Source organism: Neoarius graeffei, chromosome 25 (genome assembly GCF_027579695.1).
Source record: "Neoarius graeffei isolate fNeoGra1 chromosome 25, fNeoGra1.pri, whole genome shotgun sequence".
In the NCBI taxonomy this organism is placed as follows: domain Eukaryota; kingdom Metazoa; phylum Chordata; class Actinopteri; order Siluriformes; family Ariidae; genus Neoarius; species Neoarius graeffei.
Window position 1 is genome coordinate 46,215,193 of NC_083593.1, and position 14,606 is coordinate 46,229,798.

Below are 14,606 nucleotides of genomic sequence, written 5' to 3' on the forward strand. Positions count from 1 at the left end.
TTGAAATTTCATGACAGCAACACATCTCAAAAAAGTTGGGACAGGGGCAATAAGAGGCTGGAAAAGTTAAAGGTACAAAAAAGGAACAGCTGGAGGACCAAATTGCAACTCATTAGGTCAATTGGCAATAGGTCATTAACATGACTGGGTATAAAAAGAGCATCTTGGAATGGCAGCAGCTCTCAGAAGTAAAGATGGGAAGAGGATCACCAATCCCCCTAATTCTGCACCGACAAATAGTGGAGCAATATCAGAAAGGAGTTCGACAGTGTAAAATTGCAAAGAGTTTGAACATATCATCATCTACAGTGCATAATATCATCAAAAGATTCAGAGAATCTGGAAGAATCTCTGTGCGTAAGGGTCAAGGCCAGAAAACCATACTGGGTGCCCGTGATCTTCGGGCCCTTAGACGGCACTGCATCACATACAGGCATGCTTCTGTATTGGAAATCACAAAATGGGCTCAGGAATATTTCCAGAGAACATTATCTGTGAACACAATTCACCGTGCCATCCACCGTTGCCGGCTAAAACTCTATAGTTCAAAGAAGAAGCCGTATCTAAACATGATCCAGAAGCGCAGACGTCTTCTCTGGGCCAAGGCTCATTTAAAATGGACTGTGGCAAAGTGGAAAACTGTTCTGTGGTCAGACGAATCAAAATTTGAAGTTCTTAATGGAAATCAGGGATGCCGTGTCATTCGGACTAAAGAGGAGAAGGACGACCCAAGTTGTTATCAGCGCTCAGTTCAGAAGCCTGCATCTCCGATGGTATGGGGTTGCATTAGTGCGTGTGGCATGGGCAGCTTACACATCTGGAAAGACACCATCAATGCTGAAAGGTATATCCAGGTTCTAGAGCAACATATGCTCCCGTCCAGACGACATCTCTTTCAGGGAAGACCTTGCATTTTCCAACATCACAATGCCAAACCACATACTGCATCAATTACAGCATCATGGCTGCATAGAAGAAGGGTCTGGGTACTGAACTGGCCAGCCTGCAGTCCAGATCTTTCACCCACAGAAAACATTTGGCGCATCATAAAATGGAAGATACGACAAAAAAGACCTAAGAGAGTTGAGCAACTAGAATCCTACATTAGACAAGAATGGGTTAACATTCCTATCGCTAAACTTGAGCAACTTGTCTCCTCAGTCCCCAGACGTTTACAGACTGTTGTAAAGAGAAAAGGGGATGTCTCACAGTGGTAAACATGGCCTTGTCCCAACTTTTTTGAGATGTGTTGTTGTCATGAAATTTAAAATCACCTAATTTTTCTCTTTAAATGATACATTTTCTCAGTTTAAGCATTTGATATGTCATCTATGTTCTATTCTGAATAAAATATGGAATTTTGAAACTTCCACATCATTGCATTCCGTTTTTATTTACAATTTGTACTTTGTCCCAACTTTTTTGGAATCGGGGTTGTACATATGCAATAACATCACTCACACTTTCTTCAGGTTGGTGCAGTTGGTGGTTCTGTGGGTTGGGCAGATGGGGCACCAGCATCCCCTTCCTGAATCCTCCTCACAATGGCTGCAGAGGCTGGGCTTCTTGGGATATGCTGTCTACTTTTGTTTCAGGTTTTACCAATAACTTGCCCAGCACCTCAAGAAAGAGGTGTCTCCTTTGGAGCATCTCTCTGTTCCAGGCTAGGTTCAATGCCATCCAGATGAAAAAAGCATTGTACGCCAAGATGTTCAAGATGTTGAAAAATATCACAAGTGGATAGTGTAGGGTTCTTCTGTTGCAGCTGTAGCCAGTTAATTTCCAAACTGTCCACCCTTCCTCATGTGGCATTGCATTCCATTATGATTTCAGGTTTTTCATGCTGCTGGCCACCGATTTTCCCATCCCTGTGCAGCGTACTCATGAGGACCAAATTTTTCCTTTCTTTGGCATGTAGGACATGAGGGATGTTTTAGCCATGAACACACACTTAGTTGAACTGATGGGCCTGTTCTGTGAAGTCAACAGCTGAGATGGGAGCTCTAGGTTTTTTTTTGTACGAATCCTACCATTGTCAACTTCCTCTATAGGAACTCCTGTCCCAGTTTGTGTGAAGTAAAAAAGTTATCCCATGTGATGTTGTGGCCACAGAGTCCCTGAGTCATGTTCAGGATAACTCATATCCCTTGATTCTCCTCAGGGGCTCATCCATCTGGCTCCACCATACTTGCAAGTTAAACGCATGGAGGCAGCCCAGATCTTGATTCCATATTTTGCCAGTTTAGACTAAGGACAAACCTGAATCTGAGATAACACTGGGAGAAGTGCCTAGCAGAACTGGGTTACTAGTGTGATGTCTTGCCATAGCCAGTGTTACTGAATTATGTGGTGTGTGTGTGTGTGTGTGTGTGTGTGTGTGTGTGTGTGTGTGTGTGTGTGTACATGAACAGAGTGGTACAGTATAAGGGGGCATTTAGAAGTCTCCTACGACACACAGTGGCCAAAGAGGACTTTGCATATACACCAAGGTCTCTCTCTCTCTCTCTCTCTCTCACACACACACCACTCAGAAATGCACAATACAAACAAGGCTTCTTCAATACAAAGGAAAACAAATAGTCAAACTAATGTGGGTGAACCAAGAACAGCTGAATACAATGGGGGATCAACTACAGCATAACCTGTACATAACATTACACAGCTCTGAGTTCAGATTCAAGCTACGAAGAACATACAGTCATTTATTTATTGAGGAAAATGATCCAATATTACATATCTATGAGTGGCAAAAGTATGTGAACCTTTGCTTTCAGTATCTGGTGTGACCCCCTTGTGCGACAATAAATGCAACTAAACATTTCTGGTAACTGTTGATCAGTCCTGCACACCGGCTTGGAGGAATTTTAGCCCGTTCCTCCATACAGAACAGCTTCAACTCTGGGATGTTGGTGGGTTTCCTCACATGACCTGCTCGCTTCAGGTCCTTCCACAATATTTTGATTGGATTAAGGTCAGGACTTTGACTTGGCAATTCCGAAACATTAACTTTATTCTTCTTTGACCATTCTTTGGTAGAACGACTTGTGTGCTTAGGGTCATTGTCTTGCTGCATGACCCACCTTCTCTTGAGATTCAGTTCATGGACAGATGTCCTGACATTTTCCTTTAGAATTTGCTGGTATAATTCAGAATTCATTGTTCCATCAATGATGGCAAGCCGTCCTGGCCCAGATGCAGCAAAACAGGCCCAAACCATGATACTACCACCACCATGTTTCACAGATGGGATAAGGTTCTTATGCTGGAATGCAGTGTTTTCCTTTCTCCAAACATAATGCTTCTCATTTAAACCAAAAAGTTCTATTTTGGTCTCATCCATCTACAAAACATTTTTCCAATAGCCTATTGGCTTGTCCAAGTGATCTTTAGCAAACTGCAGATGAGCAGCAATGTCTTTTTGGAGAGCAGTGGCTTTCTCCTTGCAACCCTGCCATGCACACCATTGTTGTTCAGTGTTTTCCTGATGGTGGACTCATGAACATTAACATTAGCCAATGTGAGAGAGGCCTTCAGTTGCTTAGAAGTTACCCTGGGGTCCTTTGTGACCTCACCGACTATTACATGCCTTGCTCTTGGAGTGATCTTTGTTGGTCGACCACTCCTGGGGAGGGTAACAATGGTCTTGAATTTCCTCCATTTGTACAAAATCTGTCTGTCTGTGGATTGGTGGAGTCCAAACTCTTTAGAGATGGTTTTGTAACCTTTTCCAGCCTGATGAGCATCAACAACGCTTTTTCTGAGGTCTTCAGAAATCTCCTTTGTTCGTGGCATGATACACTTCCACAAACATGTGTTGTGAAGATCAGACTTTGATAGATCCCTGTTCTTTAAATAAAACAGGGTGCCCACTCACACCTGATTGTCATCCCATTGATTGAAAACACCTGACTCTAATTTCACCTTCAAATTAACTGCTAATCCTAGAGGTTCACATACTTTTGCCACTCACAGATATGTAATATTGAATCATTTTCCTCAATCAATCAATCAATCAATCAATCAATCAATCAATCAATCAATCAATCAATCAATAAATGACCAAGTATAATATTTTTGTCTCATTTGTTTAACTGGGCTCTCTTTATCTACTTTTAGGACTTGTGTGAAAAACTTATGTTGTTTTAGGTCATATTTATGCAGAAATATAGAAAATTCGAAAGGGTTCACAAACTTTCAAGCACCACTGTATGACATTGGAACAATTGAAAATATCTTGAATTTAGTCAAATTTAGGCTCCATATTAGCTGCTCAGCTTTACTGTATATCTTCTGCTCTTAAAGGAGAACCGAAGTCATTTTTAAATTTGCTTTATTTCTTAATTAACGTGTTATTCAATTATGTTTTCGGTTTTAGTAACCTTATATCGTGACTCGTATTGGCAACTAATTGCAATTAAATATTATACTTATTGGCCTATTCGGTTTTTAGCCATGTTGAATTTAGTTCGTTTGGTCCATGGCAGGCATCACTTATCTGCGTGATCTTCACGAGACTTGTGCGAGACTTCGAAACGTGAAGTGTCAGCCAGGTGTCAGTGACGCCATTTTGAAAACTGTTTTCCAAACAAAATATTGCACAAAAACGAGTTTAAATGACGATTACTGCCTAATTTTTTCAAACTTTCCTGACTGCTATCAAAACAAACAAAACTTCCTTCCGGCTTGATTACATCAGCATTCGAAAGAGGGCGCGCGCGTCTTTTGACAACGTTGGCAGATGTTGGTCACTTTGATTTCCGCTGTACGTTTTACTTCCGTCCTACGATGTCTCGCACAGGTCTCAACGAATCTCGTTTACGGCCGTTACTTTGATATATGGACTGATATATTACAGTTTTCAAAAGTGATCACCAGTGTAAATGCCCTCATTACTCTGTATATAGCATTTAAATATTATCTGTGTGTCAGCCCTGCGATGATCTAGCGACTTATCCAGGGTGTACCCCACCTCTTGCCCATAGTCAGCTGGGATAGGCTGCAGCTTGCCCGCGACCCTGCACAGGATAAGTGGTTACAGATAATGGATGGATGGATATTATATGTGTGATGTAATGTCTGTTTAAAGACATATGCAAATGGGTTAAAAAGATTTTGATAAAAATGATGCTCAAATGTCATAGAATTCATGGTTGTATTTAAAGAACTGAAGGCAAATTTTTAATTATCAAAATTCTATTTCTCATTTGATTAAATATAGGAATGCATTTCTGACAGCTATTTTGTCACTGCTATAACAAGTTATGAGTGTTTGAAATATGCTATGTAATATATCAGTCCATACGTCAAAGCAATGGCCGTAAACGAGATTCGTTGAGACCTGTGCGAGACGTCGTAGGACGGAAGTAAAACGTACAGCGGAAATCAAAGTGACCGACATCTGCCAACGTTGTCAAAAGATGCGCGCGCCCTCTTTCGAATGCTGATGTAATCAAGCCGGAAGGAAGTTTTGTTTGTTTTGATAGCAATCCGGAAAGTTTGAAAAACGTAGGCCGCAATCATCATTTAAACTCATTTTTGTGCAATATTTCGTTTGGGAAACAGTTTCAAAATGGTGACACTGACACCTGGCTGACACTTCACGTTTCGAAGTCTCGCACAAGTCTTGTGAAGATCGCGCGGATAAGCGACGCCTGCCGTGGACCAAACGAACTAAATTCAACATGGCTAAAAACCGAATAGGCCGATAAGTATAATATTTAATTGCGATTAGTTGCCAATATGAGTCACGATATAAGGTTACTAAAACCAAAACCGTCATTGAATAACACGTTAATTAAGAAATAAAGCAAGTTTAAAAATGACTTCAGTTTCCCTTTAAGAGCGGAAGATATAAAGCTGAGTGGTGAATATGGAGCTTAAATTTGACTAAATTCAAGATATTTTCACTTGTTCCAATGTTCCACTAGTGATCACTAAAATTAATTAGTTTCCCTGCAACTGACCCAGTAAACAAGCTATTTCTTTAGAATGACTTGTAAGGAATAAAACATGATAAAAGCAGGACAATAATCAGTAGTTTGATGCAGGATGTCTTTGCTTATTTTCCCATAAAAGCATGGCCTGAACTGTTTTATTCTTCTTATATGACAAATATTTGCCACTCACTTTAAAAAAATGAATTAGAGATTGACATCATACTTTTTATTCATTTATAATTACATCCCCCCGTTAAAGTTAATACTGTTATTCAAAGGGATTATTTCAAAGCAATGACACTGGAGACTCCTTCCAAAAAAACAAAAAAAACCCCAAAACATCTTCCATTAAACTTCACCATATCAACACTTAGACAAGTTGCACAATTTAAAATCTGCCATACAAATCTATGTGTAAGTTCCTACTACAGAATTCAGCACCAGGCAGTGCTTAATACACACATAACAAAGATTAATAGACAAATTAGCTTTAATTTATATGTACACTGTAATCCTTAAAAGGTGTAAGATTTCAATTTTTTGTCCTTTTTACTGTTTCCCACACATTAATATGAGAGCTGCATCCTTCAGCTCTTCCTCCCCCACACATCTGATTTGCCCATCTCCTGTACATAATCTCATACACACTGAGCTGCACTGAGTTCAGGCGTGTGAATATTTTTATTAAAATATAACGTCCGCTTTGTGCTCTCTCTCTCTCTCTCTCTCTCTCTCTCATTTGGGTGGCTAAATTTAGCTCCACAGCCAGTGGAGAGCAATTCAGCAGGGTTTAACACACGTCTTTGTGTTATATAAAGAAATATGAAATACAGCATGCTGGGGGAAATGGTGGAGAAATATTTCTTACAAAACAGTGACTGCGCGCACGCACACACACACTTTCAGCAATACTGTCTTCATATGTATCTAGAAGCTGCTCTGTGTACAACAAGCCTGATCATATGTATTACATTACATCTGAAATATTGTGTACTGTCCACACACTGTCCAGGGTGGTATGGTGGTGTAGTGATTAGCACGGTCACCTCACAGTAAGAAGGTTCTGGGTTCGAACCCAGTGGCCGGCAAGGGCCTTTATGTGTGGAGCTTGCGTGTTCTCCCCGTGTCTGCGTGGGTTTCCTCCAGGTGCTCCGGTTTCACCCACAAACCAAAGACATGCAGGTTAGGTTAATATGGGACGGCCTTGGGCTGAGGTGTCCTTGAGCGAGGCACCTAACTCCCAACTGCTCCCCGGGCGCTGTTAGCATGGCTGCCCACTGCTCTGGGTATGTGTGTGTGCTCATTGCTCACGTATGTGTGTGTTCACTGCTTCAGATGGGTTAAATGCAGAGAGAAAATTTCACAAGTGTGTGATGAATAAAGTTGTGCTTTCTTTCTTTTCTTTTTCTATACTGTACTGTTCCTGTACTGTCCCTGTAGCGTTACTGTCCTGTCCATGTACTGTACCTGTACTGTCACTGTACCATCCCTGTACTGTCACTGTACTGTCCTTGTACTGTCACTGTACTATCCCTGTACTGTCTCTGTACTTTCACTGTACTGTCCCTGTACTATCTTTGTACCGTCCCTGTACTGTCCCTGTACCAACCCTGTACTGGCCTTGTACTGTCCCTGTACCACCCCTGTACTGGCCTTGTACTGTCCCTGTACCGTACCTGTACTATCACTGTACCATCCCTGTCCTGTCCCTCTTCTGTCCCTGTACTATACCTGTACTATCACTGTACCATCCCTGTACTCTCCCGGCACTATCACTGTACTGTCCCTGTACCATACCTGTACTATCACTGTACTGTACCTGTACTGTCATTGTACTGTCCTGGTACTTTCACCGTACTGTCCCTGTACCATACCTGGACTGTCCCTGTACCATACCTGTACAATCAATGTACCATACCTGTACTATCACTGTACTGTCATAGTACTGTCCCTGTACTATCATTGTACTGTCCTTGTACTGTCCCTGTCCTGTCACTGTACCGTCCCGTCCCTGTCCTTGTACCATCCCTGTCCTGTCCTTGTACTGTCACTATACTATCCCTGTACTGTCTCTGTACTTTCACTGTACTGTCCCTGTACTATCTTTGTACCGTCCCTGTACTGTCCCTGTACCAACCCTGTACTGGCCTTGTACTGTCCCTGTACCACCCCTGTACTGGCCTTGTACTGTCCCTGTACTGTACCTGTACTATCACTGTACCATCCCTGTCCTGTCCCTCTTCTGTCCCTGTACTATACCTGTACTATCACTGTACCATCCCTGTACTCTCCCGGCACTATCACTGTACTGTCCCTGTACCATACCTGTACTATCACTGTACTGTACCTGTACTGTCATTGTACTGTCCTGGTACTTTCACCGTACTGTCCCTGTACCATACCTGGACTGTCCCTGCACTGTCCCTGTACCATACCTGTACAATCAATGTACCATACCTGTACTATCACTGTACTGTCATAGTACTGTCCCTGTACTATCATTGTACTGTCCTTGTACTGTCCCTGTCCTGTCACTGTACCGTCCCGTCCCTGTCCTTGTACCATCCCTGTCCTGTCCTTGTACTGTCCCTGTCCTGTCCCCATACCACCCCTGCACTGTCCCTGTCCTGTCCCCATACCGTCCCTGTACTGTCACTAACTACGACACTAATCAGTAACTGTCCGTCTGCCATCTAACTATAGAGGCTTGGTAACCAAAAGTCATGGTGAGGTTTGGATTTTCTTGACTGGTAGAAAATTTTCAATGTGATACTCACTTTACCAGTTACATTTGTACTATGATACTTTTGGGAAACAGTTTCCTTCCTTCCTCTTTTTGTTTTAGTTTGTGTGTTTATTTCATTCACCCATCCATTCTTTTCTTTATTGCTTCCTTCATTTTACTTGTTTGTTTGCTTCCTCCTTCCTCCCTTCTTCCTTTCTTTTTGTATGTTTCTTCCTTCCCTACTTCCCTCCTTCCATTCTTTCTTTGGTTTTGTTTTCTTTCTTTCTTTCTTTGCTTTTATTTCTGTGTCACCTTATTTTCCTTCTTCCTTTGCTTTTGTTTGTTTATTACCCTCTGTTCTTTCTTTCTTTCTTTCTTTCTTTCTTTCTTTCTTTCTTTCTTTCTTTCTTTCTTTCTTTCTTCAGGAAGATATATAAGACTATATTTGTAGCAAATATACTGTATGAATAAATACGAACTTATGTAAGAAATAAATAATGACATCTCCACTTAAAAACATCTGAATCCATCAACATCACAGACATGAACCAGATGAGTGTTCTCATTAAAACTCCTCTAGCAATCAGCACAGTAATTAACCTCCATCATGCAGAGCATAACGGCCTACAGCGCACGTGTGTGAGAGAGAGAGAGAGAGAGAGAGAGAGAGAGAGAGAGAGAGACTGAAGTTTTGGCCTGGATTTGGGGTTGTTTCCAGCCCACATTAATGTGAGCGTGAGTGATCGAGCTGTGCTGCTCTCTCAGGGACACACTTCTGATCAGATTCCAACAGTTATCAAACAGTCACACAGATTTCACCAGCTTTCATTATGTTTATGAGAAGATTTCACATGAACACATTGTATTTTCTGAAGATAAAGTTCTCCTACAGCTTGTTTTATCGCTGTGTGTGATTTGTTGTTGTGCAAACTCAGGAAGATGTTCCACAACTCGTGTACACAAAGGATTCAGTTTTATAATTGTGATTGAAATGTTTGTATTTGTATAGTCCTGTCTCAGAAAGTACATGTTAAAAAGTAGATTTTACACATTTGCAAAGTCAGTTGTCAAAGAATTAATACCTTTAAGGCTGAACAAAAAGGAGAGCAGTTTGTTTTTAGTTCTGGTTTTGTGTGTTATGTATACAGCTGAGGAAACCTCTTCATATTTCTGATAACTGCTGTTTTCTGCTGCAATAAAATCATTTAGGCTACGTTCACACTGCAGGCTGAAGTGACTCAAATCCGATCTTTTCGCCCATATGTGACCTGTATCCGATCTTTTATTGACAATATGAACGACACAGATCCGATTTTTTCAAATCCGACCCAGGCCGTTTGGATATGTGGTCCTAATTCCGATTCCTATCCGCTCTTTTCATATGCGACTTCAGTCTGAACCGCCAGGTCGCATTCATCCGACTTACACGTCATCAACAAGCCACAAACGTCACTATTCTGCGCTGAAGTAGGCGGCGGGTCTCTCAAAAAAAGTTACAACAACATGGCGCATAATCACGGGCGCAGATAGGGGGGGGACTCGTCCCACCCAGATTTAAATTCACCTCGTTCGGTCCCCCCCACTTATAGGGAGGAAAAACTGTCTATGCTGTCTTTCTTTGCATAAGGCAAACCTCACGGAAAAATCAAAAGACTAATTACCATTCGGTTTATTGAGGTGCACAGCAGTGTATACATAGTTGCAACAACTCACATAAAACAAAACAAAGACTGATATTCGGTTGGTTGAGCTGCGCAGACTGCACAGGTTGCGAGCTCGAGCTTGGTTGCTATGGTTACTAACAACAAGTTTGACAGGCATATCGGGGTTGGGGTTGGTTTGCTGGCAGCTTTGTCCCCCCCAGTTTTTTGTCCCCCCCAGTTCAAAAAACGTATCTGCGCCCCTGCGCATGACATCAATGCGAGGGACGCTTCGGGCTGTGAAGGTTCTGAATCTTCTCAATGGAAGGACGCAGAGGTTAGGGAGCTGATTTCCATTTGGGCGGATGCAGCTATTCAAGCTAGATTAGATGAGTCATACCGCAACCGGGCGGTTTTACTTCCGTAAACACTGGCCATGCTCACTGCGTGTGACGTCGTCGTATCCTGCAATGCGCATGCGGAACACTTTTAGGTCGCTTTTTGTTCATACTGAGGATCACATACAAGTCGCATATATTTGTTAATGTGAACGACCTCACAAAAAAATCGGATTTCACAAAAAAATCGGAATTGAGCATTAAGCCTTGCAGTGTGAACGTAGCGTTAGTTACTTTTGTCTCAGTTAGTTAGTTTCACAACTACATGTGACTGACTGTTTAAGCAGAAAAGATAAAAAAAAAAACTAACCGGTGGCGATTTTTTTTTAAATAAAAACTTTTCTCCTGTCCATAAAATGTTGCTTACATTTGGAGCCAAATCTTCTTGCATTCACACAAGCAAGAAAAATAAGACCTGTGGAAGGGCATCCGGTGTAGAACCTACGCCAAATCAAATTGATCCGCTGTGGCAACCCTGAACGAACGGAAGCAGCCAAAAGAAGAAGAAGAATTTAAATGTAATAAATAATACTACAGTGGCATACAAAAGTTTGGGCACCCCTGGTCAAAATTGCTGTTACTGTGAACAGTTAAGCAAGTTGAAGATGAAATGATCTCCAAAAGGCCTAAAGTTAAAGATGACTCATTCCCTTTATATTTTAAGCAAAAACTATTTTTTATTTTCATCTTTTCATTTTCAAAATGACAAAAAAGGAAAAGGGCCCGAAGCAAAAGTTTGGGCACCTGACATGGTCAGTACCTAGTAACACCCCCTTTGGCAAGTATCACAGCTCGTAAACACTTTTTGTAGCCAGCTAATAATCTTTCAGTTCTTCCCTGGGGGATTTTCACACATTCATCCTTGCAAAAGGCTTCCAGTTCTACAAGTTTCTTGGGCTGTCTTGCATGCACTGCTCTTTTGAGATCTATCCACAGATTTTCAATGATGTTTAGGTCAGGGGACTGTGAGGGCCAGGGCAAAACCTTCAGCTTGGGCCTCTTGAGGTATTCCATTGTAGATTTTGAGGTGTGTTTTGGATCATTGTCTTATTGCAGGACCCGTCCTCTTTTTAACTTCAACTTTTTTACAGATGGTGTAATGTTTGCTTCCAGAATTTGCTGGTATTTATTCGAATCCATGCTTCCCTCGACCAGTGAAATGTGCCCTGTGCCACTGGCTGCAACACAACCCCAAAGCATGATCGATCCACACCCATGCTTCAGAGTTGGAGAGGTGTTCTTTTCCTGGAATTTGGCACCCTTTTTTCTCCAAACATACCTTTGCACATTGTAGCCAAAAAGTTCAATTTTGATTTCATCAATCCACAGGACTTGTTTCCAAAATGCATCAGGCTTATTTAGATGTTCATTTGCAAACTTCAGATGCTGAATTTTGTGGCTAGGACGCAGGAAAGGTTTTCTTCTGATGACTCTTCCACGAAGGTCATATTTGTTCAGGTGTTGCTGCATAGTAGAACAGTGCACCACCCCTCCAGGGTCTGCTAAATCTTTCTGAAGGTCTTTTGCAGTCAAACAGGGGGTTTTATTTGCCTTTCTAGCAATCCAACGAGCAGGTCTTTCAGAAAGTTTTCTTCATTTTCCAAACCTCACCTTGATCTCCACTGTTTCTGTTAACTGCCATTTCTTAAGAATATTACAATCTGAGGAAACAGCTACCTGAAAACACTTTGCTACGTTCTTGTAGCCTTCTCCTGCTTTGTGAGCATCAATTATTTTATTATTCAGAATGCGAGGGAGTTGCTTAGAGGAGCCCATGGCTGTTGATTTTAGGGACAAGTTTGAGGAGTCAGAGAATTTATACAGCTTTGAAATCTGCATCATCTGACCTTTCCTAATGAAGAATTTGAACAAGCCACAGCTCAATAAGCTAATTAAGGTCTGGAATCTTGGTAAAAGTTACCTGAGAACTCAAATGTATTGGGGTGCCCAAACTTTCACATGGTGTTCCTTTTCTTTTTTCACTCTCCAATTGTACAAAACAAAAATAATACACAAATCTCACCTAAAACGCTGAAAAGAAATGTGTCGTCTTTAACTTTATGCCTTTTGGTGATCAGTTCATCTTCTGCTCACCAGTGGTGATCCTAGAGTGATTTACTCCCTGGGCGAAACCCCCTGCTGGCGCCCCCCCCCCCCCCCCCCCCCCCCCGGTCTTGTTGGGGTTTTTTTTATCGGGGTTTTTTTTTTTAGTGACCACTTTTTTTTTTTTTTTGGGACCGTTTTTTTTTCGCGCCCGCGATGATCAAGTCGTAATGTATTACTTAAGACTCTGTGTAATGTCATAGTAGTGTAGTACTATGGTAGTAAAGTCTTTTTGATGACTAGTACAACGTTCCGCTGGCGGGATTGTGCATATTATGGGGCTACGACAAGTTAGGCGCACACACACACACACACACACACACTGATGACGTCACCTGCGCAACTTTGGTATTGGGCTTCCCCATCCAAAATGTTCACCCTCTCCCCGCCCGTCTTGTTTTTTTTTCGGGGTTTTTTTTGGGGGGACCTTTTTTTTTTGGGACCGTTTTTTTTTTCACGCCCGTGCTTGTGCCGCCCCCCCCGCGATGCCGCCCCGGGCGGCTGCCCGGTCGGACCGCCCCCAGGACCGCCCCTGCTGCTCACTTAACTATTCACAGTAACAGACATTTTCACTAAGGGTGCCCAAACTTTTGCATGCCACTGTATATATGGTAACTCTAGGCTACATCCTTTAATTCCTAACAAATTCCTGAATTCACCAGCGTAAATTACACCATAGAATGGAGCTGGAGGCGAAGTAGATAATGCAAAGTTTGGTTGATCAAAATATTTACCTGCACAAGCCTTAGTGCAGTATCTAGCTTCATGGCTCCAAAGGAAGTAGGTTAGGCTCAGGGGCAACATCTAACTTCTGATGACATCTAAAACCTGATTGGTTGAAATTAATTGATGGGAACGCAAACTGTCCCAAGTCTCCCTCATCCCAAGTCTCGCCGCTCTCCCCTATTGTAAGAGTCAATGCTACACACTAGATGTTAATTCTACACTGTAGGAATGAACTCTACACTCTGTGTTAATTCTGCACTGAAATACAAAAGACACATTTCAAGTTTTTTTCTTTTCAACCAGCTCGTGCATCCTTCACGTGTCCGCGCGCGCGCTCTCGCACCTTCACAAACCTGTTGAACGCGTCCCTGAGCTCTGCGTTTCCCCGCACCACGCGTGTTTAACACCTCTCCGTTCTTACCTGCCCGAAGACTGACTTTATGATCGGACGCAACTCTTCGTCCGGTGCCTTGGCGCGCGCGCTGCCGGGTTTTCCCGTCGCGCACGCGGGGTTCGCGTTTACGCTTTGGTTCGAACCCCTTCGCGGTTTCTCCTTCGGTTCAAAAAAGCAACTGGTTTCGTCCGAGCGCCTCGGGCTTTTCTCACTCTGAGGGGGTTGATGATGATGATGATGATGATGAGACGGCCGCTTGCCTCTCGCCGGCGCCTCCTCGTGCTGGCTCCTCTGACTGCGTCTCGCGCATCCGTTCCGTGAGCCTCCGCGCGCGCCTTCCGCAGCCTCCGTGTTTCCGGTGCGCCGGTGATGCTGCGGATGCTGATGTTGACCGTGAGCGGAGGATCCGATCAGAGATGTTGTAGATTCGCTCTTTGGAAACGACGAGCTCATTTTAATCTAGCGGAAATATCACTGGAGAGGGGCTGTGATCACCTCGGGTGCGTGAGTGAGTGAGAGTGTTTCTGAGAGAGAGTGAGAGAGAGAGAGCGTGAGTGAGTGTGAGAGAGTATCTCTGAGAGAGAGAGAGAGAGAGAGAGCGTGAGTGAGTATCTCACAGAGAGAGAGAGAGCGTGAGTGAGTGTGAGAGAGTATCTCTGAGAGAGAGAGAGAGAGCGTGAGTGA

The 14,606-nt window shown here is 42.7% G+C and overlaps 1 protein-coding gene across 1 annotated transcript in view; it reads right to left on the reverse strand.

The window, feature by feature from the left end:
- The window catches only part of LOC132873420 (calcium-binding protein 2-like), a 53,260-nt gene extending 38,885 nt beyond the window's left edge, over window positions 1–14,375 (reverse strand). Inside the window, exon 1 of the mRNA XM_060908959.1 lies at window positions 13,950–14,375. Within this exon, the coding sequence (XP_060764942.1) occupies window positions 13,950–14,375 (426 nt within the window). The remainder of the gene's footprint in view (window positions 1–13,949) is intronic.
- Between the last annotated feature and the right edge of the window lie 231 nt (window positions 14,376–14,606).